This window comes from Musa acuminata, chromosome BXJ2-7, assembly GCF_036884655.1.
Source record: "Musa acuminata AAA Group cultivar baxijiao chromosome BXJ2-7, Cavendish_Baxijiao_AAA, whole genome shotgun sequence".
In the NCBI taxonomy this organism is placed as follows: Eukaryota; Viridiplantae; Streptophyta; class Magnoliopsida; order Zingiberales; family Musaceae; genus Musa; species Musa acuminata.
Window position 1 is genome coordinate 9,550,083 of NC_088344.1, and position 26,384 is coordinate 9,576,466.

At 35.5% G+C, this 26,384-nt stretch overlaps 1 protein-coding gene across 3 annotated transcripts in view; it reads right to left on the minus strand.

Moving 5' to 3' along the window:
* The window catches only part of LOC135617104 (mediator of RNA polymerase II transcription subunit 13-like), a 34,606-nt gene that overhangs the window by 4,174 nt on the left and 4,048 nt on the right, over window positions 1-26,384 (minus strand). Inside the window, exons 6-21 of one of the 3 annotated variants that reach the window (XM_065117021.1) lie at window positions 26,257-26,344; window positions 26,097-26,171; window positions 25,210-25,287; window positions 25,014-25,096; window positions 20,842-20,920; window positions 18,649-18,972; window positions 18,489-18,575; window positions 16,404-16,665; window positions 13,748-14,017; window positions 8,504-9,841; window positions 5,445-5,685; window positions 5,239-5,374; window positions 5,051-5,138; window positions 4,866-4,944; window positions 2,339-2,634; window positions 67-1,153 (exon numbers count right to left, since the gene is read on the minus strand). In XM_065117021.1, the coding sequence (XP_064973093.1) occupies window positions 67-1,153; window positions 2,339-2,634; window positions 4,866-4,944; window positions 5,051-5,138; window positions 5,239-5,374; window positions 5,445-5,685; window positions 8,504-9,841; window positions 13,748-14,017; window positions 16,404-16,665; window positions 18,489-18,575; window positions 18,649-18,972; window positions 20,842-20,920; window positions 25,014-25,096; window positions 25,210-25,287; window positions 26,097-26,171; window positions 26,257-26,344 (4,611 nt within the window). Of the gene's footprint in view, window positions 1-66; window positions 1,154-2,334; window positions 2,635-4,865; window positions 4,945-5,050; window positions 5,139-5,238; window positions 5,375-5,421; window positions 5,686-8,503; window positions 9,842-13,747; window positions 14,018-16,403; window positions 16,666-18,488; window positions 18,576-18,648; window positions 18,973-20,841; window positions 20,921-25,013; window positions 25,097-25,209; window positions 25,288-26,096; window positions 26,172-26,256; window positions 26,345-26,384 lie in introns of all 3 variants that reach the window. The other 2 variants (XM_065117022.1, XM_065117023.1) reach the window with 2 other exon arrangements.

The following is a 26,384-nucleotide window of genomic DNA, read 5'->3' on the forward strand; positions in this document are numbered from 1 at the left end:
AAAAAATAATGTTGTGAATTTTGTTAAGAATCAGTAAAGTAACGTAAGTGTTAATTATTTGAATACCTTGACACTCAAGCTCAAAGAAGCATCCAAAACGTGTAATTATCATATCCCTTGGCCTAACAAGACCAGCATCAGAACAAGAAGATGATATCTGACAACCTTGTTGCAGAATTTGAACAAAAATTGTCTGGAGAACCTTTGTGTCCTGGCGACTACTAATACCACCGAATGGAAAGATGCAGCTGTCAAGAAGCTCTCCTCGAGAGTCTGTCCATATGCAGACGAGCCAGCGCCAATCCTCGGTCCACCCATAAGTGCAATGAAGGCTAGGTGCTTTAATGTCATGTTCTGAACCATCAACAACAGAGGCTGTTCCAATCTCTGCAGCCCCTCCTGAAGTTGAACTTTGCATGTAAATCCCACCAGTATCATCAACAAATTTCAAACTTGAGGACTCTAAAACTGAACTGCCAAACACAATAGGGGAACTTCCATGCTCAAGAGAGCCAGGTTCAGCCAAAATAAAAAGTGGCTCAAACATGAACCTAGCATCATCTAGACCACACAAATCTGCAGATCTATTCTGCTCACAACTTAATCCTCCAATCCTTGATGTTTGCCATGAACTATCCCATGGGCCGGGCCTCAAGGCAGCATCAATCTCACCCTCTCTTGAAAGAGATGGACCAGACATTCGAGGAACAAGGCAATCCTTTGAAAGTCCTGGTATCGAAGAAGTCATATGCATCAGACCAGATTGAGATCTCCCTGAGAAAGAAGAATTTTGAAACATATCACTGCTTGAAACAGCCCGTGGGATTCTTCGAGCCTTGTTGTATACAGTGAAAGCTATATCCTTCAGAATTGCAAGTTCACTGCTTGGCCTATAAATTCTCAGTAAAGTTTCCACAGTAATAATCTGCAAAACAAGTTTCGGAACACTAAACCCTGAGAGCATTAGGACATTTGATGCTGATGCTTCATCTACAGCAGCAGTACAGTTCAAGGCCTTAGCAACCTGAGAGTATAACAAAGATCGTCTCTCCTTATCTTGCGAGAGAACAACTGACCCAAGAGCAGAAGAGCATTCAACCAATGTTTGCAGAATTGCCTTGGGCTCAGGAAAAGGACAAACAACGTACACTACCTACATAGATAAGAAAGGCATTTGAGCTGTAATCAACTGTGAATTCCATTGACATATAAGTCATATACAACCATCACAAAAAAAAAGAACATGAATGATTGAAGATGAAAATTCTCTGTGGTTATATTTCAAAGCACATAAAGTTTAACATCAGATCAACAACGACTGGATCCAATTATGTCAGATTTTAAAGTTAATTTTACTAGATGTGTGTAAGCAATTTGCCAAATATCCTCCTTTTTCTAGAGGCAAATATCAAATATCACCTTGACTAATCTGTATAAATACTGCGAAAGCATATCACACAAGGCTTATCCACAATAAAGGCATGGGTTTTTTTTTTCTTGTGCTCATGAATACATTTCATACATGGTGCAGAAAATGAAAGAGAATGAAGAACCTCACTGACAGAGGAAATTAAAATAGTGCTATAAAATACTGAAAGCTTAAGCTATGAAATGCTAGATGAAAACTCTCTGAACTAGTATGAGGCCGATTTTACCTATGCGTCGGGCTATTTTGGGTGTGACCTTGCAAGAATGAGTTCATCTTTAAATACTAATATTCCATTCTCTAGGTCAGTTCTGTTCACTCAGTGATTGCAACCAAAACTGACAATATATGCCTTTTTTCCTCTGCATATGTATCTGTTTACACCATTTTATCTTTCTCTTGGTCAGTTCATTTCACTCCTTGCTTTCAACCAATACTAATAATTTCCCCTTGCATTTATTAAAAACCAATAATATACTTTATCTCGTCTGTATTTTTACAAATTACTGAGGAATCAAACGAGGGAAAACTCTTCAGGTATCAAAATGCTTGGCTACTACATTGATTAGCATGCAAAATTTGAAGGTCCAGATGATACATGATACAAGTCAAATATTTCTTCAAAAACAAAAAATTTTTGGCACTAGATCAAAAAGCACTAAGAGGCAGGAATTTGGCTATTGCTACTTAATATGGCAATATGCATCACTGACAGATTCCTAAGAGGTAAGAACTGAACCCCATGTGTTATCAGGTCTAAATGACCCAAACCCAAACCTAAATTCACTATCATCACAAAAACGCAACCCTATGCTTCAAATCGGGTCCTATCATTTCAGCCACTAGAGTGAAATTTAAAATTTAAATTTAAATATGTAAAATTTAAAAAAGTAGAAGACTAGAAATACATACAGTGCAAGGCCCACTGCTGCATTCTTTTTGATTTACTGAGAAACTCGAAGCAAGCTTTAGATCTTTGATAACCTTTGTAAGCGACCTGATGAAACTCTTTGGACTCCAAGTCTTTGAAAGAGATAAAAAGAAATCCCTGATTGAGCTGACAATGTTCACATGATTTCTAGATACCTTCACTTGTTGGGGGCAATCAACAAGAACAAGCCCAGAAGACATACAAGCCCCAGTGGGCTGTTCCATTTGTCCTCCACTATAATGAGGTGTATGTGACCCTAATTTACATATCTCGTAAACTGTGAGAGAAAAGGAGGCCAAAAAAGTCCAGTTAGGAAGTCACTATGTCAAAATGTCAACTCTGATAAAGATCATAAGACATCATAGATAAATATTAAATCACACTAATAATGAAAAGAGAGTAAAATCTCTGTACGAAGAATAATCTCTCAAAGGTAACACAAGCAAAGAAATCTACAAAAGCTAGGATCAAATTAAGAAAGGAGGATATTACAGAACAAAGATATATGAGTAACAAACATTAAAAACATGTAACAAAGTGCCCACATAAAATTGTAATTGTTTGTACTTTGTACTATAAAGTGACTAATTACTTAATAACATGATCACTTAATACTCTGAAAACAGTATAGCATATGCTTTTTTGTCCCAAAATATTGCTGATATATTGTCATTTAAAGGTAAAAATTATGTTCAAGAAAATTACTTAGCTTCAAAATATATTTAGCTACTACAGTGGCTTCTACTTTAACACCACTATCAACTTTGAGGGGCAAACATCAACATACTTCTCTGAGTGTAGGAATAATGGCTTGTCATACCGTGACAAAGCACCATATTAAATAGCACCTACACTGACCAAACTATGCCCACTTCACTGGATATATCTAATATGGTCATAAGTAAGGTTCTACATTTCAGGTACCAAACCCATGGGGGGTCCATGGCCAGATTGGCATGGGTCCAGGAAGTGTTGGTGTACTAATGCACAGTATGTCAGCACACACTGCAGAACAGTGAACAGCTGATTTCAGCTAGCCAAAACCCTAAAGAGCCCCATTTTAGGGTTGTCTTCCATAATTTCTTGATAAATATAAACAAGATTCACAAAGTTAAAGTGTTTTCAGTCTAAAAAACAATAAATACTGCATTGAAACATATATCAGAAAATAATCACAGGTTGTATCTAAAGCAAGGTTCGCAATTTCACTAGTGATTGGCTCACAATGGCCCAAGCTCTGTATAAGTGTACCGCAATGTCGCGGACAAATCTATACAAAGGGTGTTTGATGTAATATTTGTGTATGTTCATATCTTTCGGTTTTGTACATGCTCTGCACGACATGTAGAGGGCTTGCAGTAGACTTAACAACCCTATTTTTGTTGGCTTTCATGGCCGTCTTAGTCCTACCAATGCAGGTTGTGTGCAGTCGTAGCATAGAGGCAAGATTGCTCAAAAAAGATTATCTAGGCAACTATTTTGGGGGTTTTCTAGCTCCGTAGAGTGTTACAAACTGTCAGCCAACAAAGCACATTGGAGCTACACAAGTAGCACATAGCTGGATAGGCCTTTGGAGTAGTGTTTGGGGCTAATTTGATATCTTATTCCATAGCAGTATCATTTGAGCACTTGTGAGGATTTTTTATCATGACGAATCATTTTAAACCCTTTGTCATGTGATCGTTCAAAGCTTGCGAAATCTATATTTGTAATTTGCATTGCCTATCGAGTATTTACTAAAATATTTGACTATGGGATCTCGAGCTAAACGCTTCCTCTAACCTGTCTTCTCTTTTGCGTGTCCTTAAGAGACCATAAGAGGTTTCAAGAAGACTAACCCTTTGCAGACGAACACACAAAGGGTTCACATGACTTAGGTAAAACCAGCAAAATTCGTGACAACACGGTATTTTATGTGTAACAAGCAGTACATGTGTACCAATCGATAAAAATCAGATTTCAGTCTCTTCAACCCATCCGATCGGTCATTGGACATTTTTGAGTGTTTAAATACACCTTCATCCTTCGCTCTTCAAGATATTATAAGCCCCAGGAATAGTCAAATGAAAATAGGTTTTAAGGCTTAATTCAAAATTCTTGACAAAAGCAAAGGATCTGTAAACCTTCGTGTTGTAATTAGGAATTTAGGATATTATATAGATACTGAGAAAATGCAGGATATTGCTAAAATAACCACCATGAACTTCAAATTTTCAGAAATTCAAAAACCTGAAGTTGTAGTAGTATTACCAAAAAGTAATATTCAATCAGGATTACCCCTGTTATGAATTCATTACCAAAACTTGCACATGCTAGAAGCAGTTCAGTCTAAACTACAGGCAACTAATATTGGCTTAGTTGTCGAATCCTAATCATGTTTGATCTCACATCAATAAAAATTATGCTTCATAATAACAGAAAAAGAAAGGGTCTCATCAAATCAAATTATGCATTTAACATGACTAATGAACCAAATCAATATATACTGAAAGTAGACCAGAAACTTACCAGTCCCTAACTGCTGAAAAAAATCCACAGCTGCAGAAGTCAGAAGTTCAATATCTGGACATAGAGCATAGTAAGTGACCTGCAATAGTCATCACCCATCAACATTAGCATAATACAAAGTGCTTTAGAACGCCCACCAGAGAAGAAGACAAATGTGTATATATGATAACTAGCAACAGACTTACCGGCTTTGGTGAAGCATATGGTTCTAAAGGAGCCTTCTCCCATAGACGCAGTGAATTAACTGATGTTTTCAGCCAATCATCCTGGTACCTGAAAAACAGAAAGTTATGTTTCCTTAGATGGATATTTAACCAGTATGCTCAAGATAAAATCACTTTGGAATACATAGAGAACAGACAAAAAAGCATACCCAACAAGTATGGCAGGCAGAGGAAGCACCATAATTGTCGGCCTGAACCGTGAAAAGCCCTTTTGCTGCTCTGCTTCCAAGTTGCATGTCTCTTGATTTAATCGCTGTTGTGATGATTCATCAATTCTTGCTCTATCTATTGTCATGGATTTTAAGTCAGTTGACATGTTAAGGAAAAGTTACCTTGTAGGGGTAGCCAGATGTACCTCTTGTGCTAGATGAACCACCAGTTGATTGGGGCGGGCTTATTGGTTCACCAACCAGAGAAAATGCACCAGATGAATCTCTAGGCTCATTCCCATCTCCCGGGGTTCCCGAATCAACAAAATGGCTGCAACCTCTGCACCAATCAATTACAGATAATGGACCATCCAAATTTCCGAATGCAGATTTCAAAGCTACTTTTATATCTGACTGCAACAAACTCATGACTGATGATGCTTGAACCTGTAAACAGTTCAAAAAAGATATATTAACGACTGCATACTATAACATGTCAATCTTCATATTAGAAAAGTTGATTAAACAATTCAAATAGTTCATTGAGTCATCAATCAAACTCAATGAACATCATGAAACTTCACTAAGATCCTCCAACAATTCCACCCTGAACCAAGTCCAACCGATCTTTGTCTGAGTTGACATCTTAATTCACCATTGAAACATTACATCATGTGGTGTCGACACAAGTATCACAGGAACTGTCAAAACTGAGCAATATAGCTCAGAAGGAAACAAGTGACCTTCACCTTGATCAATTTTTAGTTGCGATAAGGGCATTTGCATTTATCAATCGTTAGGACCAAAAGAATTAAGGTGCTGGTTATTCATGTTACAACATAGTTTCACCAAAATATCAAATGGTCAAAAACAAATGGAACAGTTGTTTACAGACGATCATGCATCAATAAAATACCAGGGAATGCGCCCTACAGAGACAACATGGGATATCATGGTGGCATTTACTGCAAAATGGCTGGAATGCTAAGTGATGACACCACTTCAATACGTAATTACTCATCACCAAGTGTTGATGTAAACAAAGTGAAAAAGATTTTGTGATTTTCTTCTTTAACAATAGTCCTTACGCAATATAATCAAGTTTCCAATTAGAGCTCTTTTAAACTTCAATTATCAATCATGAACTCATTTAATTTTCATAATGGTAGAAGATCTCAAAGGAAATTATATATACTCAGCCTACAAAATGAACCACAAGATGTGGAACATGTTAATTCATCTGCCGGTACATAGTGATTTAATAAGAGAATCCAAGGACTTCACCTATTGAATGAAGAATGCATTTAATTTTGGTCCACCAAATATTAACCTTTGTACTTCAAAATTTTGATATAAGCAAAAGAATGAACAAAAGCAAATGCAATTCTGCATGCTAGAGCCCTTAACTAAAGATTCATAGAGACTACAATCTATTCTTTTAAGTTTCTTAATTGACTATTTTTAAATTACAAATTCTTCGCCTTTTTCTATATAGGGCAAGCATCATGAGAGTAGATGCAATGCTTTTGATATAGTTACTATCTTTTTTTTATTTATCTGCAAACTAACACCATCTTTCAAAAAGAGAGCTCCTTTCAGTCAGCAATTAGACAAAACAATAAACTGGTTGGCAATCATTCTCGATAATCCTTTAGCATTTTCCGTAGTTCAAGTTACATAATCTTTCTGCACCATTTTTGCAAAAAGGTAAATAGTAGCCCCTCTTTCCAATTTAGTTTCGCCATAATCAACATATTTCAAATTTTGAGTAAATTCTCTACCATCTTTGGGTAGCTTCCATAATTCAAATCTCAAAATGTTTTTCTGTACCTATATTGCAAAATATTTAACCACAACCCCTCCTTTCACATTAGTTTCACCATAAACAAAATATGCCAAATTTTGATTTCCATGGATAAGCAAATATGATCCTTAACATATGTCCTTGATCATGATATTTAAATGGTTATATGTCAACAACATACAACAGAAATTGATACAGTTGGAACTGGCACACATTTAGGCAACAATTTAAATATCAAAATACAGGTTTGGTAATCTATCAGATTGAAATGATACCAGTATATGAAACAATATACTGACCCTTTGAATAAGATAATCAAACGTGAAAATGAACTAAAACCTTGGATTTAGAATAGCTTAGGTTCATTCTTTGAATCAACTTAGTTGTTTCCTGTTCTGTCTACATATCAGTTCTCTATTTTTCCACTTAATTGAGAATGATTTTTGTCTTCTATTTAAACATCACAACTGACAAAATTTAATAATCTTGGTTAGTTCCAGTCTAGAAAGTAGAACCACATTAGCTATGTTCATATTAGAAAGATTTTAAATTGGCTGATTAATCCAATAATACATCAAATGAGTGGGCATTCAACATTTGTAGGTAGTCTGATAACCTGAGATTCAAAATTCATGCTTTTCCTGGGGCCAGTGTGCCTTAACACTCTGCTGGGCATCTCTCTCACCCATCTTCTCTCTCTCTTCTATATTTTTCTCTCTTCTGCTTATCACTCCCCCTTATGTACCTTTCTGTTAAACACAGTGTAATAGCATCCATTTTACTGTAGTCCATACTTCATAGTTTCCTACATAGCAGCAGCAAATACTTTGCTGCATAGTCACTGCTGAGCTATTCCTTTGAGTAATTAACCACCGTGGATTCAACCTATTTGGAATTCAACAATTTGAGATAAGCATGAGGCCCTTATTTTCCTCTTTAAAAGTTAAACTTGGACATATTTAATGTAGTTTATTAAACAGCCATATGCAGCACCACTCTCCGCATCTTGCTAACAAAATTTGTAAAAGAAATTTTATGTTATTTGTTGTTTATCAGTTTTTCAGCAAAAAACTATACTTGAATCTTATCCCTACATGGAGTCATTAGCACCATCTTCAGGACCTTTGCTGCTTATCTAAGATACAGAGCTCTGAAACAGTATTATGACATATGAGATAAACATTAGAATAAACTTAGACAAATGATATAGGGGTATACTGAGATTGGCTTATGTCTTGAGCAACAGAATCAATAAATGGATCAGAATGTCACGCAGAAAACGGCAACTTTGGTTCTTAGAATTGATATAAATTCACAAGAAAAGATATTGGTGCCCTACGGAAAGGGAAAACAAATTGTGTTCATCTGGATTATCTTTACCTATATGAGTAACTAAATGCAAAATAATAAAGCAGCAAAAAAGACTCTGAGCACACAAGCAGAGGTTAAGTGGAAGCTCACATCAGCAGAAAGCGGATCAATTAGGTCGACACCAGCAATATCCAAGGAATGACATGTGGAAATAAGTCCACCACACCCTGCATGAATCATTGACGGACCACATGCAAATTCGCGCCTCCTCTGTTCTTGTATACCAAGCCAATAATATGCACCATAACCATCATTGGTATCAAGGGAGAAGTCAACAAAGGAAGTAGATTGCTGTACTAAGAAGGCTATGGCATCAAGAAGATCCTGAAGTGGTTGCCTTTGTCCATGGAAGTTTATGCCTTCATCACTCAAATTATTGAGTGGCATCGAAGGCAAATTCTCACAAACACGTGTAGGTTTTGTGGCCTTAGGTGCTCCTACTGAACGCCATACACCCACTGGTGTGGTAAATGTACCATCTTGCATTCCACCATCAATATCACCAGCTAATCTGACTGGTATACTATCCTTCTTCCTTAACTCATGCTTGACTGTCATTATATCTGATTTAACACTTGAGTCACTTTGGACCAAATCTGACATGGCATTTCTCAACCCCATAGAGACTTTATTCCTAAGAGATAATAGCGTATGCCTTACCTTACACATGGCAGTTTGGTACATCATGCACTCGATATCTGTTGCAAGCACAGTCTTAACAGGCATCAAGAAACCAGCAGATTCCAACATGTGCTCACTTTTCTTTTGGAATGTCAAGGCAGCATTCATTGATTTCACGCCACATATAGAAGACAATCCTTCCCCATTGTTTGAAGTCACATCACTATTAACTGATCTATTGTTTTTCTTTTCTATTCCACAAGCTACATGTGTATATAATTTAGAAGATTTGACAGAAGAAATTCCTTCGTGGCCCAGTTCACACAATGTGAGTTTTGTTGGTTTGTCAGACTTTTCTTCTGATGAATCGATACAAGGGGGTGGCATGGCATTATACATATAAGCACTAGAACTAGAACTGGAGCTCTCAACCATTTTAGATCGAGGAACATATGGGCTTCTAAAAATAGTTGTAGAAAACTCACTATTAGGGGTCTCCACAGGAGCATATTCTGGAGCAAACGTCATCATAGCTTCTGCTTTTGTCAGATAATCAAACTTACCAGTTGAGTGACCTGACTCAGCATGAGATGACAACCTGGTATCCTTTGGAATATCTGATTTTGTTTCTGTTGTCTCCTCTGTATGGATCACCGTCTGGTGGTTAAAGCCTTCTAGAGATGCAAGACCAGCATGACAAATATTCTGCTCAGATACTTCCATGACCCCATTACATGGACTGCTAGTGACATCTCCAAATTCAGCAGCCGGAAATATAAGGGCTTGAGACTCGGCAGTACCTGGCGGCTATCAGAAGAAGTTCGAGTAAGTTATATACTATCAAGATCATTGTTACAATCAACCAAAAAAACCTACTCTAGTCAAGCTAACTTTAATTTTAAAGTACAGAGAGAAGAGAGAGCATTGCTACAGGTTTAAAAAAATTGAGAAATCATGCCTAGTTAATATCTTTGGTTGGAAAATAAATAGAAAATTAGAAAATTTTGTCAATGGGCTTAATAAATTATAATAAAAACACCCAGTTCTTATCTTTGGTTGGGGAAAAAATTGAGTTCAAAATCACACAACAAGAAGATAAAATTGATCTATTAAAACTGCTGCTTCTAAATCAGGCCCAGGCCAAAGAAAATACAAAAAGTGTCACAAGCAATGTTATCAAAGGTGCACTTTAGCGACACATATGGACAAGGTTCACCAAAGCTTACATTTTAAACCTTGCCTCAGCTAAAGGTTCACAGGCTTCGCTGAGTCAATCCTCAAGCAAATGCCTAGTGAACCTATTAAAAATCCTTAAAGTACAAACAGACAAGCCCCTAAATTGTTAACATGTATATCCTCGCTGATTCCATCACCTAGAGCATTACAAATGAATATTTTGAAGTTACAAAATTGAAAGATATACAATTGGTAAAGAGAGGTCATTTGAAAAAAAGAAAGAAACTGACTAACTAATATTTAAAAAGAAGAAATGATGTACTGGCAATCACGAAAGTGCATTCCATCTATTGCCTATGCAGCGGTGTATGCAACCAATTACAAATTCACACATAAATATTCAACATGACAAGCTCCAAAATTTTAAATATGGAATCAGCTGTACATAATACATGCCAAATGATAAGCTTTATGATTTATGAAAAGCCATTATACTTGTACAAAACTTATCTATATGACCATAGAAAAGGATAGAAGTCTTGCAAAATTGATAAAGTGCCCTACCCAATTTCCTGCTACTATTTGAGACTTCCTTTTGACCAGACAATCTTGTGCAAGTTTGGTTATAAAGAAGTCTTGAGTACAGATTTCTGTTAACTCCATTTAAGTGATCACTTCTGTCATCTCCCTCTTCTTTCGAAGCCAAATGTTTCAAGTGGCTCACTGCCAACCACAAAGTTCAATTTGTAAGAGCTGCCGCCCAAAAGGAGATGGATCTAGTATGAGTCTTCCCTGTTTGTGAGGCTCAAATTGAATCTGTTGATCATATTCTCCTGTGTTGTTTCTTGGCTCCCTAGTTTGGGACCCCTAATTAGAGCTTTTATACTTGCACCTCTACATGCTTTTATTTCTCTAATATAGAGGCCTAATGGAAGATATGTTTCTCTCTAAGATGGAGATGGTTTGATCCAGTGTTCCAAAAAATCACCTATAATGCTCCGTGTGTACAGTCATAGGGTCACTCCGCAAATTGTCAGATATGTGAAATATACATAAATATTTGATTCACGTAAGCCTGAAATGTCATTATATATTTAGCTTACATTTCTTCCTCATTACTATTGTTTCAACCATTACTATTATCTTGTATATTGTCCATTGATAATATGGCATAGATCACTTTGATCCTTGATCATTCCTTATAACTTCATTCAAATTAGTTCTCAAGTCAGTACAACTGTCATCCAAAAAACTCTTCTGATCTGATCTTGATAGATATATTTATTTATTGGTAATTTAGACTTGACTGTATATTTTGCTTATATTTAATTAAATATTCTCTTAAATAATTTAATTAAACTACACATGCAGCAGCATATGGCTTATCATGCCACGTTTTATGTAGTACCTTGCCCACTGCACACAGCATCTGCTTTTTAGAACCTCAGTACAATCCTTCATTAGTAGAGAAATTGACAAGAGAGAAACAATACAAAGTTTCAAGGAGTTTATCTGTAAACCATAAAATTTCCTGATACACAACCTCACCTAGTTTACAGGGTTTCAAGTGTGGTAACTAGTGACTGATTCCCTTTCATGTTGCATGTACCATACAGACATGATTGATTCTCTTTCAAGTTGTAATTATTGAATGTTCTTGTGATGCAACATCTCGAAGTCTGTATTAGACTGAATCACAGTGCATGCAGATGGCATTGCATTACTCTAGCATAAAGTCCAGTGCAAGAAATCCAATGGTTAAGCTGGAACGAAAATAAGAATGTCAACATCAGATCATGCTGCTATATGGGGTTTTCTAATCGAGTCTTAGAATCTTGGGTGCCGTTTCAGTTCAATGTACATATAATCCAAGAATCACCCAAAAATTGATCATGCTTAGATCCATGTCTTTAATTCATTCACTAATTCATATGACAGTTTTAATACATTAATTTTCATATTTCAACAAAATTAATTAATCATTTTTACAAAGTGCTCCATAATTTGAGCTGATAAATAAAAGCCACATTTTGATTTCAGATATTAGTACATAATAACATATCTAAAATGCATTCTATTTTCCTCATTCAAATGAATTTTTTTCTGAAAATATTTGTGCAAGTGTGCATTTTTTTTTTCATTTATATTACTTAACAGCTAGCTACCACTCTTATAGCAGATCGTCCATTTCTTCTAGTCACTCGCTCCAACCAAGGATTAATTATTTTCACATTCTTAACGTCACATGCAGCTACTCACTTATAACTATTACTAAATAGAAGGCATCTACTGTATTAGTGTCTTAGAAAATATCCCCACAAATCCAAGATAAATCACTTTTTTTTTTTACCAAACCAAGCCAATGCTATAGTAAATGATCGATGCAATCAACAGGTGGAAAAGTGTTTTTACCAAACCAAGCCACAGCATTGTCTTAACTTTGAGTTTGATGCACTGTTTTTTAATTCTGCAGGCCTCACTACAGCACTCAATGGTCCATCCTGTGACCAACACCTACAAGAGCATTTAGGCACTATCCAACTCCTTATTTAATTTGGTCACTTAACCCCAAAAGACAGGGGAGCAAACTCTTCCAGAGTGCACAAAATGATAACTGAAAAAAAAAAGATCAAGTTCTGTGGCTTGCTCCTTGAGGCAACCAAGATGGAGGTCCATCTTCCAAGAAAGTGAGAAGAAGAGAAAGGAAACTGCGTTAACATCAGGCAAGCATGAGACAGTCATTACCAAAACGAACCAGAGGAAAGCAATACTTCCTTTTGCCCCTTCTTTTCCTTTCCTCAACCCCCTTCCAAAATATAAGGGAAAATAAAGAAGAAAGAAAACAATCTTCTAAGGTCCAATACTCCAATTATACCTAGGCAGTCAAAGCTACTAAAACAATCTGACCTTTTCCTTTTTATTTGAACATCTTGCTATCAGGTCTGAATAACCAGTGTATTCTCCTAATCAAATAGAAAGTATATATATAAGTTATAACATTTACATTTTTTTTAATATTTTATTCATTTGATGAAATGCATGGACAACTTTTGTAGTCACTTCTTTTTTTTTTTCTTTACAAACTCCATGACAATGGGAAGCATCTCAGCTGATCATTTGTGGCCAACAATTTTTTAGAACATTAACAATGCAACGTAAAGTTCAAAAAGAGGATCAATAAAGTTGCTATTTGTCTAAACATACTTATCATAAGCATTTATGTTTTACGAACAAATTAGATTCACACGAGAAAAGGAATTGCATACATAAGAATCAGCAGTATGTCTGGTGGAAAAAATGTCTCCTAAGAAAGTAGCCACCAGTGAGAACAATAAAAATTAGCCAACAATCAGTAACAAATTATGAGTTTGTGACTCTAGTATCTGAAGTTGCTGACTAAAAGCAAACAGGACAAAGATGTAGCACAATGACAAATGGATATAAAAGAAACATAATTTAGCAGCTCAGATGTAGGTAGTTACCAATTGTGTCCCCCATAAAGGAAAGAATTAAAAAAAGGAAATTATAAGATCATACCTCACCAAAAGCCAAAATATCATCCTCAAAAAAGTCACCAAAACCTCCAAATTCAGAAAGAAGAGTTTGGATATCCATGCCAATGCCTCTGTCATCACCATCCCAATCCCAGTGAGATCCAACCTGAGCATTTTGTGCCCCAGCAGCACCTGAGTTGTCTACTTCAGCAATGCTATAGTCAGACATGAAAGTATCCTGGATTGTCGCACTCAAAACTGTTCCGGTTTGAACACATGTATCAGTTGCACCTGTGCGGGGACGTTTAGAAACCTACATTTGTTGACAAGTTCATTAAGAATAACTCATGTTGTTTCTTTGAATTGTCATGACAGGAATTTAAAAAGCATGTAACAGTTTGCCTTGGGTTGAACAATCCTTTCTCATTTAACTTTGACAGAAGGCCTTGCCGAAGCCATTACTAATACTAACAGCTAAATTAAAGATCTAAAGATCCAAGATCCAATTTCCTAAGATAGTCCAGAAATGGAGGCAGCCACAAAAGTGTTAGAACAGAAGTTCTGTGAGAAAGAACTTCTACAGACATAAGCTGCATGAACTTAATTAAATGAATTTCAGCACACACTATAAGATGTTTTATATGTCCCTGGATGTTCAAAACATGTGCTTGTTTCTAAAGCAATGATTTAAAGAACAAATATAAACATTAATACAACTGCTCATCGTTAGATTTACCATGGCAACTTCAAGCAAACAATGGAAAGTCTAACCATAGTTAGAATATCAAAAGCATCAATTATCTTACCAGAGAACTGGTAAAAAAATAAATGCCAAAAAATGCCTTATTTTACATAAGACCAATTTTTAGCGTGGATGATTTAATTTAAGGAGGATTACTTTAAAACTCCGATGCAGTTAACCAACCAGAAATAAGTAGCCAGTCATACAGGAGAAATCACCAAACGAAAAAAAAATGGCATAAGATCCTCCTTATGTTGACATTCAAGTTAGAGATCAAGCATCAAAATACAAATAACAACATCATCATCAACAACAAAACAACAGGCCATAATGTTGAAACTATTTAAGGCTAGCCACATGGATCTTTCTCCCACCATTTAGCTCTAAATAGGGAATATCACTACTCAAACTAATTAGTAGAATCTCTTTGTTGTTTCAAGTAAACCATTCTTACATCTCCTTTGGTAGCTTCTCTCTCTCCTTGCATTGCTAATTCCAACCAAATTATCTCATCTGACTAGGATATACAATCTCCTTTGAACACATCATACCACCTTAAATGATTTCCCATTATATATATTCTTTAGACCTAGTTATTCACAAATGAAAATATTTGTTCTATATTTTCTGCTAACCCAAAACATCCATTTCAACATTCTCAATAATATAGCTAGACTGGCCTTACAATTATTTCACCTTTTTTTTTTTCTAAAGGGCTCACAAAGATCACACAAGAACTTTAACTCTCTCCACTTTGATTATCTGACTTAAACTTATGAAGAATGCCTTTATCAGTCATCCAAAATCACTAAGCTTTGTTACAGAAATTTCTTGTCCATTTACCTTAACTAAACCTTCGATTATTTTATTAGTGTTGCAAAAATTACATCACATATTTAGTCTTACTCTATTCATCCTAAAAATTAGTTTCTAATGCTTATCTCAGTAATTTTGCCCACTCCTATAAAGGATAACTGTACAAGCAATAATTCTCATTTCATATACTACGGTAATAACTGACAATTATGAGGACATAAGATGAAAACAATCTGAAATCATATCTCTCTTTGCTCCTCTCATTGCATCCATAATCCCATGAATTTCTTTAGATTATCAATGTCCTTCAAATATATATTGCATAAAGGTAAGCGATGAAATGGGATTCAATCGCAGGACCTTACTATCAGCAATGCACTAACTTGACATCTTCAAATATTCATTTAAATATTCTCCAACAATAGGTTTTTCACTACCAATACTTCTTAAATAATTCAATCTAAATTTGAGATGATTCTTTTTTAGTATTATCATCTTAGCCTAATTTGAAGGAATCAAAATTTTATATTATTCTATTCTTCCAACACATATTTTAATATAGAAGTAATGTCTTTAAAGTTCTGAAGATGTTAAATGTTCTAACATCTAAAGACTAAAGTTGTTTTTCATTTTCTTCACTTTTATTGCATTTATCCCAACCTTTTCAAATTGTGAGCAGCATTTCAGTGAAAAAAAAAGAGTTTAATATTTGAGAGTCTAAACCAAGTAGCTGAAAATCTTAATTGGCGATACAGGTCCAGCAACAGGCAGCAACCTGCTTCGTAGAATGACCGGGTGAAAAGCCCTGTGCCAAGTGTCAATATCTGGATCAGTAAACATCACTTGGAACATACAGATCCAGGCAAATTTTGATTACTAGATTTGAGTGGTAAACACAAGGGTGAACCAGAACTTCCAAAGCATTGACTCGGTCAAGAAACAGGAACTTAACAATTCGATGAAGAAGACAGATAATGAGGATGCCAATTTTATCTGAACATGAGTATCTAGGTAAAAATCAGGAAAAATAGACTAATAATAATTGAGCCATTTCAGCAAAAGTATCAAGATAAATTATACAAAGATTGCCAGTTCTTATATTTAAATGAAAAAATAAAAAACCAAATGGCATCAACAGTACCTTTCTGGGGCCATCATTCTCAAACTGATCATTGGAAGATAAACCAGATTGTCTACATGTGAGAGAGTCAGCATCTGCTTCAAGATCACCAGCCCCAACAGCCGTTGCATGCTCACTTTCACTAGAAGTTCTACTTATGCTGCTGATGCTACTACTTATACTATTGCTGCTACTATTATATTGTTTTTGAAGTCTCATGCCATTGAACTCAACTCCCAGTCCATTAAAAGGATCAGAAATAAAGGCATCTCCAAGCGCCAAACTAGGTAGCAAAGGATGTACCAAAAAACAATAATATAAGAATACATAAGTATCTAAAGCACAAGTATAAAAACTTGATAGCATATTAACAAGCTATATACCTAGGACAAGCATATATTATGTCAAATGACCTAGAAAAGCACATGTTCAAAATTAAAATACTATGTTATGAAAGCTATAATATTATTCTCAACAGAATTCCATCTTCAAGAGTTCTTCTGTACCTTCTTTTCTTCTACATCATCTCTCTCCCCTCTCTACTTTATCATCTCTCTTTTCACCATTCTGGATATCTTCCTACCTAGAGAAAAGGATACCGATAGGAAGAAAATATCCTATCACAAATAATAATTATGTGCAGCAAGAACCTCAATTTCACCTGGACTGGTTCATACCCGACAGGTATTTATCGGTCTGGACAAGAACCAACTTTTTAACATATTTGGCCAGTGCCTTTTAGGATGTGCAAGGAGTTGTGAGCCTGTACTCCTCTCCACACTATCCAATACCCAGAATTTCATTCCTTGATGTGCAATAAATTTGTTGGCCAACTTACTTCATTTGTTTATCATTTTCTACTTTTTTCTTTAAATTCATAACCTAAACTTGAACACTTGTTGAAACTATTAAAGCATGACACTGCAGGCCTGACCAGAAAGAAAACCATATTATGTGTTAAAACCTAGATCCACCTTGTTTTAACAAAAAACATTTGGAGTTTAAAAAAAAAGCTAAATTTTCCTCTCACTAAAACCATATAAATGTACTTGAGAATCCCAATGGTGTTACCTAAAACAAGTGCTCTCTTCAATATTAATCACCATGAAAATCTATAACATTGAAAGAGCAGCAGCCAGGCAACATTGCTGGTCACTATCTGTTAGTTCCATACTTTTGCAATCCTCAAGGTCTTGATTTCCTTTCTATTATTTAATTATATTACCAAACTTTCTAAGTTGTAGAATGTAACACGATATTGTTGGACATGGGTCAAGAATTGAAGCCTGCAACTACTGTCAGAAACCTTTTAGTTCTCACTAGTCTACTCTTCTCTGTATATTGAACTTGTTATATCATCCATCTTATTCATCTTTGTGATTACATTAACCATTTCATCTGTCAAAGACCAATACTAACATCATGAACAGATATGACATCCAAAGACTATATACTCCTGAAACATTTGGGTGATTTGAACATATGTAAAGGAATCACCGATTCAACAAGCCTAGCAAGATTTTTATCATCTTTAAATTCTGGTACTGCCAAAAAAAATGGATATGCTTGATGACATGTGAAGCCACAAAAGAGTGGAAAAACAATTACATTACTATCAGAATCAATGTAAAAACTGAACCAGAAGATCTAAAAAGGTTTAGCTTTTGAGACAATGTAATATATATTAACCTAAAATTCATGCAAAGCAAAAGGGAAATCTTACAATCTCCAATGATCTTAAAAAAGGTTCAACTAGCATTTTTGAAATTTATTTAACCTACCTGACATTTACTAGTTCTAGTCACTCAGCTCTGCTTTGCAAAAAGAAGTCAAATCTAATCATATTAAGAAGAGGTGGATACTATGATTGTAAAAATAGCATAAACATACTACAATAGGCCACCTTTATGTCATCCAAATACATAAAACCTTGCCATACTAACACAAAAATAATTTAGAAAAACAATGAAAAAGAAATTTATTAGAATACTAAGAACAAGAAATTCATTAGAACAATTTGGGAGTAAAAATTTTGCAGATATGCTTGAGCACATGAATTAATGTGCTAAACAGGTTCAAAAGAGACCACTGGAACATAAAACTAACCAGAGCTCAGGTTGAGAGGAATCAGAGAAGTTCCATAAAGGCCACATCTCAGATAGTGATGTTCCCACCCAATTTTGTAACCAGAGACTGCAAAATGAAGAAGATGACAAAAAACAAAAGCGAACTTCATATAGATAAAATGTATTTTTAAAAGAAGAACCTCTTGTTGAAAGATCTAGCAAAGGCTCTATGCATCATAGGGATCACCACAGCTTCTGCTGGATATATGAATGTTCTTTCAAGAACTGGAAGGTGATCAACCCCATGCTTCTTCTGGACTTTCCCAACTGCTATAAGATGGGGCTCTTCATTGTGCACATGGGATTCATTGGTATTTTGCTTATTATTCGATCCCATAACAATGTCAGAATGGCAGTCAAAAGTGACTTCAACATAACATCTTTGCCCTCTCAGTTGGCAATTAGAAGATTGAACCATATGGGATGGCATTCCAATTGCGATCCCATTTGACCCCTTCAGCTTGCTGACAAAGAAGATAAGCCATACTTTCAGAAACCACAAATAAATACTTGGTCATAATTCTATTACCAAGGTAATAGGGTTTTAATACTAAATCACATATTAATTGGCGAATACTGGATAATCAAGGTGTTATGAAATTTATTACTTTCCATCCTTAGAAAAGGGCTCGAAGAGGGGTGCATTATGTTCAAACTTTTTTTTCATTACACAATTCCATCCATTGGTAGAAAATTCACATAGCTAACTAGAAGTTAAAATAAAAACTCCATAATCCATCTTTTCTACCAAAAGCTCCCCATCTTAGACAAAACTTGAAAAGGTTTTCATCATACTTGCTCAAATTTTTGCTTGTCTATGACAAAGATGGGGACTTTCTGACTCTTAATGACTATCGTCCAAGGGCTTAAGTTACTAACAAAATATTTTGGCTCTGACAATTTCCTGTTATCTGAAATTGAGGTTATGATACCTTGTTATGACAAATATTAAAAATACAACTTAGCTATGTATTTAAGTTGGATCAAGCTTCACGGTTTAAATTTGGAAGACCATATCAGACAATTAATCGAGTGCCCGTGTGGTGGTAGCAAAACATCATGCACCACTGAGTATGGTCAATCACAATACGCTGGCCTACACATTTTGCATAGGAATCTCCAAACCTTTTACACATGTATTTAATATCTTCAGTCCTAGAATCGATGAAGGGCAAGCCCATATTAATTTTAACTCTCCTCATGTTAACCATGCATTGCATATAAATATGCCAACAAAACAAGGTCTTGTCACAAGGTGTAGCATCATGTCAAAAGTCAAAACCACATATAAATATCTGCGGCAAAAACACCCAACTGGTCATTAACAACAGCCACTCGTGATATGGCTTGTCCTTGATCAGTGGTATACTATATGAGGCCTTGTCAAACTAGGCAAATATTTGAACTTCAATGCATATCAATGTTTTAAAAAAATAAAGAGACAGGCATCAATCATTATTAATAAAAAAGGAAACATTGAAACAGATAATTATTTTTGGTAAAAAAAATAAAAGTATTAATAGCAAAAAGAAAATTAGAAAATATTCAAATTTCCAAATAAATAGTATACATAATATTACTATAATTTTTTAATCCATATCTGATTTTACCTATATAATTAAATATTCTATAATCATGAAATTCTGCATGTTTAAAAAAATAAAACAAAAGCATTTCAAATTTTATTAGTTAATTAGTTAATAAATTCTAGTTTTAAAGGTTTATATAGTTAAAAATATTTTCAATTTTCTAGGACAACCATGTTTACAAATTTTAGACTTCTGCTTTTTACCAATATTTGCATTATAATAATGGGGTCTGCTTATTTAATTATTTTGTACATATAAGAACAGAAGTTAGAAACTGAGGCAATGGGTATTAGTCACATGAGGAGAGATAGACAAAGATCTTGCATTAGTTATCAACTTAATTTTAAGAATATCAGCCTATTTTTAAGAATATCAATATAACATGTTCAAGTAACTCGTACATATTGGTGATTGATGCTTTTAAAATAAGCTGCAGAGAGTTGGCCAGATGACATGCCACAATACTAGGGAAAGAGGATGAAAACATTGGTCTATACTCTAGGGGTAAACTTAATATTATAAAGTGTACGAGAAATGGAGCAACGGTTTCACTTGCTTAGCATAACAATTAACACATTACTTGAGCTTAAAGTGGCGAAGGAAGAGGCGGAAAGAAAAAAAAGAGAGAACAAAAGGAACTATTACACTGAAAGGAAATCTTTGGACCACTACCATATAAGTCTTCATCTTCCATAAACATGAAAGCAATAAAGACACATCAGAAAGGAAGCAAGAACCTAATACCTGCTGTAAACTTGCTTCACAAGATCACTAGGACAACAACCAGTAAGCCTACCCCGCATGCCAGTAGGGGCAACAATAGCTGCCACAATTAACAAGTTTAAACTTGTAGAATAGGAGACAATAGTATAAATCATAGGAAACAGTAAAAGATGGAAGAATATTTTGAGCTTATCAGATCATCAGAAATAACATTGAACACAATCCTGCAACACTGTTTATGATTCACATGTTTAAACAAAAATAAATGAATAATGAAAACATGAAGTACCTGATACCTGAAGTTCTTATATCGGGGTAATCAAAAGTATTTTGAATCCAAGAAACAAACAAATGTTGCAGCACTCACCCAACTTATTCAAGAATGGGGCCTCTCTATCAATCTTAGTCCAGAGATAGAGGGCGTTAGACACAAATTTATTCATGTGTGACTACACGTACTTACACAGCTGTACTTCCGTACATATACATTATCACATGAATGGTTAGGCAACTTCAGCTCTGATAGTTTGGGTTAATTTGTATTAATATGTGAAATAAAGGTTTTTTCACTTCAGCAGCAAATCCCCTTTGTCAACCGCTGCTTTGTGCATTGTGTCCACCAAAGCCTGCCATGCTGATAACTTTCCAACACAAGAATGCCAATAGATCTAATTCAGAAACAAGAAAAGAAACACAAAAGAGAACAAGAAAGGGGGATGCCTATCTAGTGTTGCTCCAATCTCCAGCACTGAGTATATCTGGTTGTTTTTCCATGAGGTCAAGTAGCAACAAGATTTGTTTCCTGCTCCAGTCATGAGGCAGATTAACCTGATGAGCTGGGTCAAGGCTCAAGTGTAAATGAATTCAGCACGGGAATAGGAATATGAGGTATTACCACAATTAGATTACTGTTAGGCATAGGAGGAATTTTATTCATAGTATTCCGACTGACCAACAGTGCATTTATCAACCTGAGATTATTTCTTATGAATATGTTTCTGATGGGTACATGGTTGAGTTTTATAGGTAACATCGGGATACTATAGGAGATCATCTTGTTGAGGCTTTCGACCAGTTCCATATTCATGCCTTTTTGTCAATTGATTGGGTTCAAACCTTCCTTGTCTTCATCCCTAAATGTTCCAATCCAAGGAGAATTTTGGATTTTTGGCCCATTTCTCTATATAATGTGGTGTATAGGATTCTGTCTAAGCTTTTGGCTTCTTGTATCAAACCTCTCCTAAATAATTTGATTGGTATTGAGCAATCGGGTTTCCTCATGAGGAGTGTTTATGACAATATTTTGATTGCTCAAGAAGTGGCTCATTCTATGTTTGATTCGAAGGGCAAGAATCTTTTTGTTATGTTTAAGATTGAACTTCAAAAAGCCTACGACCACCTTTCTTGGGATACCATCCTTCGCACTCTTTACTCTTTTGAAATTGCCGATGCAATTTGTGTCTTGGATCAAAGCTTGTATTTCTACTCCTATATTTTCGTGTCTTATTAATGGTGAGGACTCTAGATATCTCAGGAGCAATAGAGGTATCTGTCAAGGGGACCCATTATCCCCATATCTTTATATCATTGTGGCCCAAATCCTTTCTTGTCAGTTTCATAAGGTTGTCGATGATAAGTTGTTAACCCTATTCAAATTTAAAAATCGGATCTCTATCTCACATCTTATGTATGCGGATGATATTTTGGTGTACTTTAGGGTTAATAGAAGATCTTGTAAAACCATTAAGGATATTTTCAAGGTTTATGAGACTCTTACGAATCAGCGCATTAATCTTGGTAAAACTGAGATGTTTCATTCCTCACAGCATGAGAGCCAATATGAGACATGATATCTACTCTTTCTTTAATGTCAAAGAGGGGAATTTTCCTTTCAAATACCTTGATACTATAATCAGTCCTCGTAGAATTCCCATATCGACCTTTGATGGTAAGTCTCAAAGCCTTAATGGTAAGATTGGTTCTTGGAATGGTTCTAAATTATCCCAGGCTGGTAGGATCACCTTCATAAACTCTGTTTTAAATGTCACCCCTTCTCATGTTTTAAATGTGTCTTGGATGCCCAAGAAAGTGTTTCACCGCGAGGAACAGCGTATTAAGGACTCTTATGGCAGAAATTTGATAATACTAAGGGCCTTCATCTGATTTCATGGGACACTGCTACTCTCCCCAAACAAGATGGTGGTTTAGGTATTCATGATTTGGCCACTACTAGCCTTGCTCTTCAAATTAAAAGAGTTTCTATGGTGGGGGTCCAATCTTTGGGTCAAAGTTGTTCCTGCTAAATACGGCATTATCTCCCCTTGGAAGCATGTTAATTCTTCTCACGTTAGTTAGTGTTGGTGCCTGTTTCTCCGAGCTGTTCATTTTCTCCGTGAGGGTTACTCTTTTATCATCTGTGACAGTGTTTCTACTAATGTGATGCATGATAACTGGTTGTTTGATGTTCCTATTTCATTGAAGCCAACGTTTTTAAACATGGATTTCAATTTTGAAAATGTTGTGGTTTCTAGTTTGACTAAAAACTACTCGTGCGATAAGGATATGATACTGCACTTGTTTGGGTCAGGGACTGGACCTTTGGTTACAAGGATTAATATTTCTTTTAGTCCTGTGATGATAGAAGGATATGGAAGGCTAACCTCAAAGGGCAACCATCAGTTACATCTTCTTATAGGTTTCTGAGGGGTTCATCTAGTGACATTGGTTAGAGTGAGGTGTGTTGGGTGAGGTTATGGAGGGTTCCCATCCTCTCTAGAGTCAAGGTTTTTTTTGGAAGCTGCTTCATTGCAGGCTCCCTACCACCAGGAGAGCCATACTAAAACCAGTCGTTGGCTATTGAGAGCCTTGATGCCTATTGCATTTGGTTGATTTGGAAGGCCTGCAGTGAGGCCACCTTCAATAGACTTAAGGGATCATCTTTCTCCATCATGTGCAAAGCTTTCGTGCTTATGTCATGATGTAAGCCTTTAATTATGTTTGAGGGATGTTTGGGGCAAAATCAATTACTTGTAACCTGGGCTAAACCCAAGTGTGGATGGGTTAAGCTTAATTTGGATGGTGCATTTAATGTGCAGGATGGCAATAGTGGAGCAGGGGTTCCTTCTTAGAAAGAGGGTGGGGACATGCATGATGGTAGGCTAGAATATCTATCAGAAAGCACATATTGGAAATCTGAGTTGATTGCAATCAAGCGTGAGATAGAGCTTGTGATTGAGGAGGGGGACTCCAAAATGGTGATTGAATCTGATGCTGAGTTGATTATCAAGTTCCTTAACAAGGATGAACCTCCTCCATGGAGATTATTAAACTGTTTAAAATGTATTTGGACTTATTTTGAGACTTCAAGTATGTGTGTTTTGCCATGTGTTTAGGGAGGGAAACAATAGTGCTAAATGGTTAGCACATTTTGCTCCTTGCTCTAAATCCTCTAGTTTGTGGAGGTCAGATTAGCCACCTGAGTTGGCCCATTTTTGTTCTACGAGGAGCATGGTGTAACTGTTACTAGAGATTTGCAGTAATATACAGCTTCCTTTTTGGGGAAAAAATATATTTGACAATTGGTCAGATATAATGTGGCTACCACTTCTATTGTCTTGACCATAAAAGCTGAAACAAAAACCCCGGGACTAGACAGGACAGCTTTCCAATACAAATGAATTTTAACCTATCAGTATATTTTCATCTGCACAAGAGTTGTCTTTTAATAAAAGCTCCTAGCCAAAGGTAAAACAGACGAAGATTTGCTGAACCCAACTCAGAAAACTACAACATAAAACTCAAAATAATTGAGATGTCCTTAGGTAAAAGTAGTCTTCAACTCTTCATGGAAAAGTTTAAGATGGTCTTTTATGTTTCATTACGTTCAAAGAAAATGCAAAAGTAGATATGGCAAGACCATCAATAACACAAAATAAATAAATAATTAGTCAAGAATTAAAATGCATAAACTAATAATAATAATGGTCTGACCGTCAGACCAAGATCAGTTGACTCTGACACATACATGATAGTGAAAATCATAAAAAATTCTAGTATAACTTTTTTTCCTACACACCAAGATGAGTTGATTTTCAAAAGATATCAGCCATCAAATGATAAAATCCATGGTCAGCCAATTTCATAAAATAGGGATGGTACAGCACATAAGCTTCACATCAGAAGAAACATTGTACCTGGAATTCCATCTCTAATCGAGTGAGAGGAGCAATGCCATAACAATTTTTCCATGTCACTACTGCAAAGCCCCCGAATATGCCTGTAGAACACGTCAGATAAAAATTAAACAAGTTCCTTCGCCAACTTTATAAGAACTAAAAAGGAAATCTGGAAATCATCAATCAAAATGATAATATTGTGAATTTCACAGACTTTGCAGATACTACTGCATGAACATAAATTGCTTCTTCAGTAGCAGCAAAGGTGAACTCAATTGTCGGCTGTGGTCTCCTACAAAAGTAATGAACATCTTAATATAGAAGTTAGTTGTAAGAAAAAAAATTCTTAGAGAGAATACAGCATTAGAAACCAGCATTATATCCAGCCTAAACAAACTTCCAGCTCTTTCAGTGTTCTTATAAACAAATCACAAGCTAAAAACATATGATGTTACATGAAGCTCACAGGACATACTTATACAAGATAAACCCACCTTAAATGATAAAAAAAAGGTATGAAACAGTACTTTACATTTCTAAGATCTATCTGATCAATTGCTTTGTAACCTTCTACTCCTTTTAGAACAGAAATGCTCACATATAAACAAATAAAGTAAAAGTAGTCCACAGAAACTTGCTGTGAGTACACTCATTTTTAAGAAAATCTGAAAACATCAAAAGTCAAAACATGCTCCAAAAATCATATAGCCCACTTTGTTCATGTGCTTTAAGCTTCAATCTCAGTATTAATCATAGTTCATAGGCCAAATTAGCATGTATTTAAAAGATTCGCTATCTTTAAAAGCCTTCAAATTAGCATATAGGTGCCATCAACCAGACCAAACAAAATTTGGGTGAGTAGTCTTCTTTCTTGAAAGATCATGTTACGCACCAAAACCCATTAGGATTCCCGATAAGAACAATGATACTTATGCATTTCAGAGGAAAGTAGTCTTCTTTCTTATAATTAGCCTCGTAAAAGAATTTTGCATGTATTCCAGAAATTTTCCAACATGGTAGAAGTTCAATTGCAAATGGATTAGCAGGTGGATTCATCATCATTTCATAATACCAAAGAGAACAGCCATTTGGATAACATACCTAACATTTGATGTCAAAGGATGGCATCTTGTGAAAACATCTCCAAACCTCACATAAGAAAGCTCCCTCAGAGATCTATTAAATCCAATAAAATACAGATCAGATGATATTGACAAGCATATCTGCTTAATAAACAAAACTAGCAAGAATGAAAAAGAACCTTTCTAAGGAGTTCCTTAAAGCCTGAGCTAATGCTACTCCAACCTCTTCTGAATCTCCAGGTGCCAACCAAATCCCACTTCCAACAACTATCAAGCAAAACAGGAACATATTACAAAAAAAAGAAAC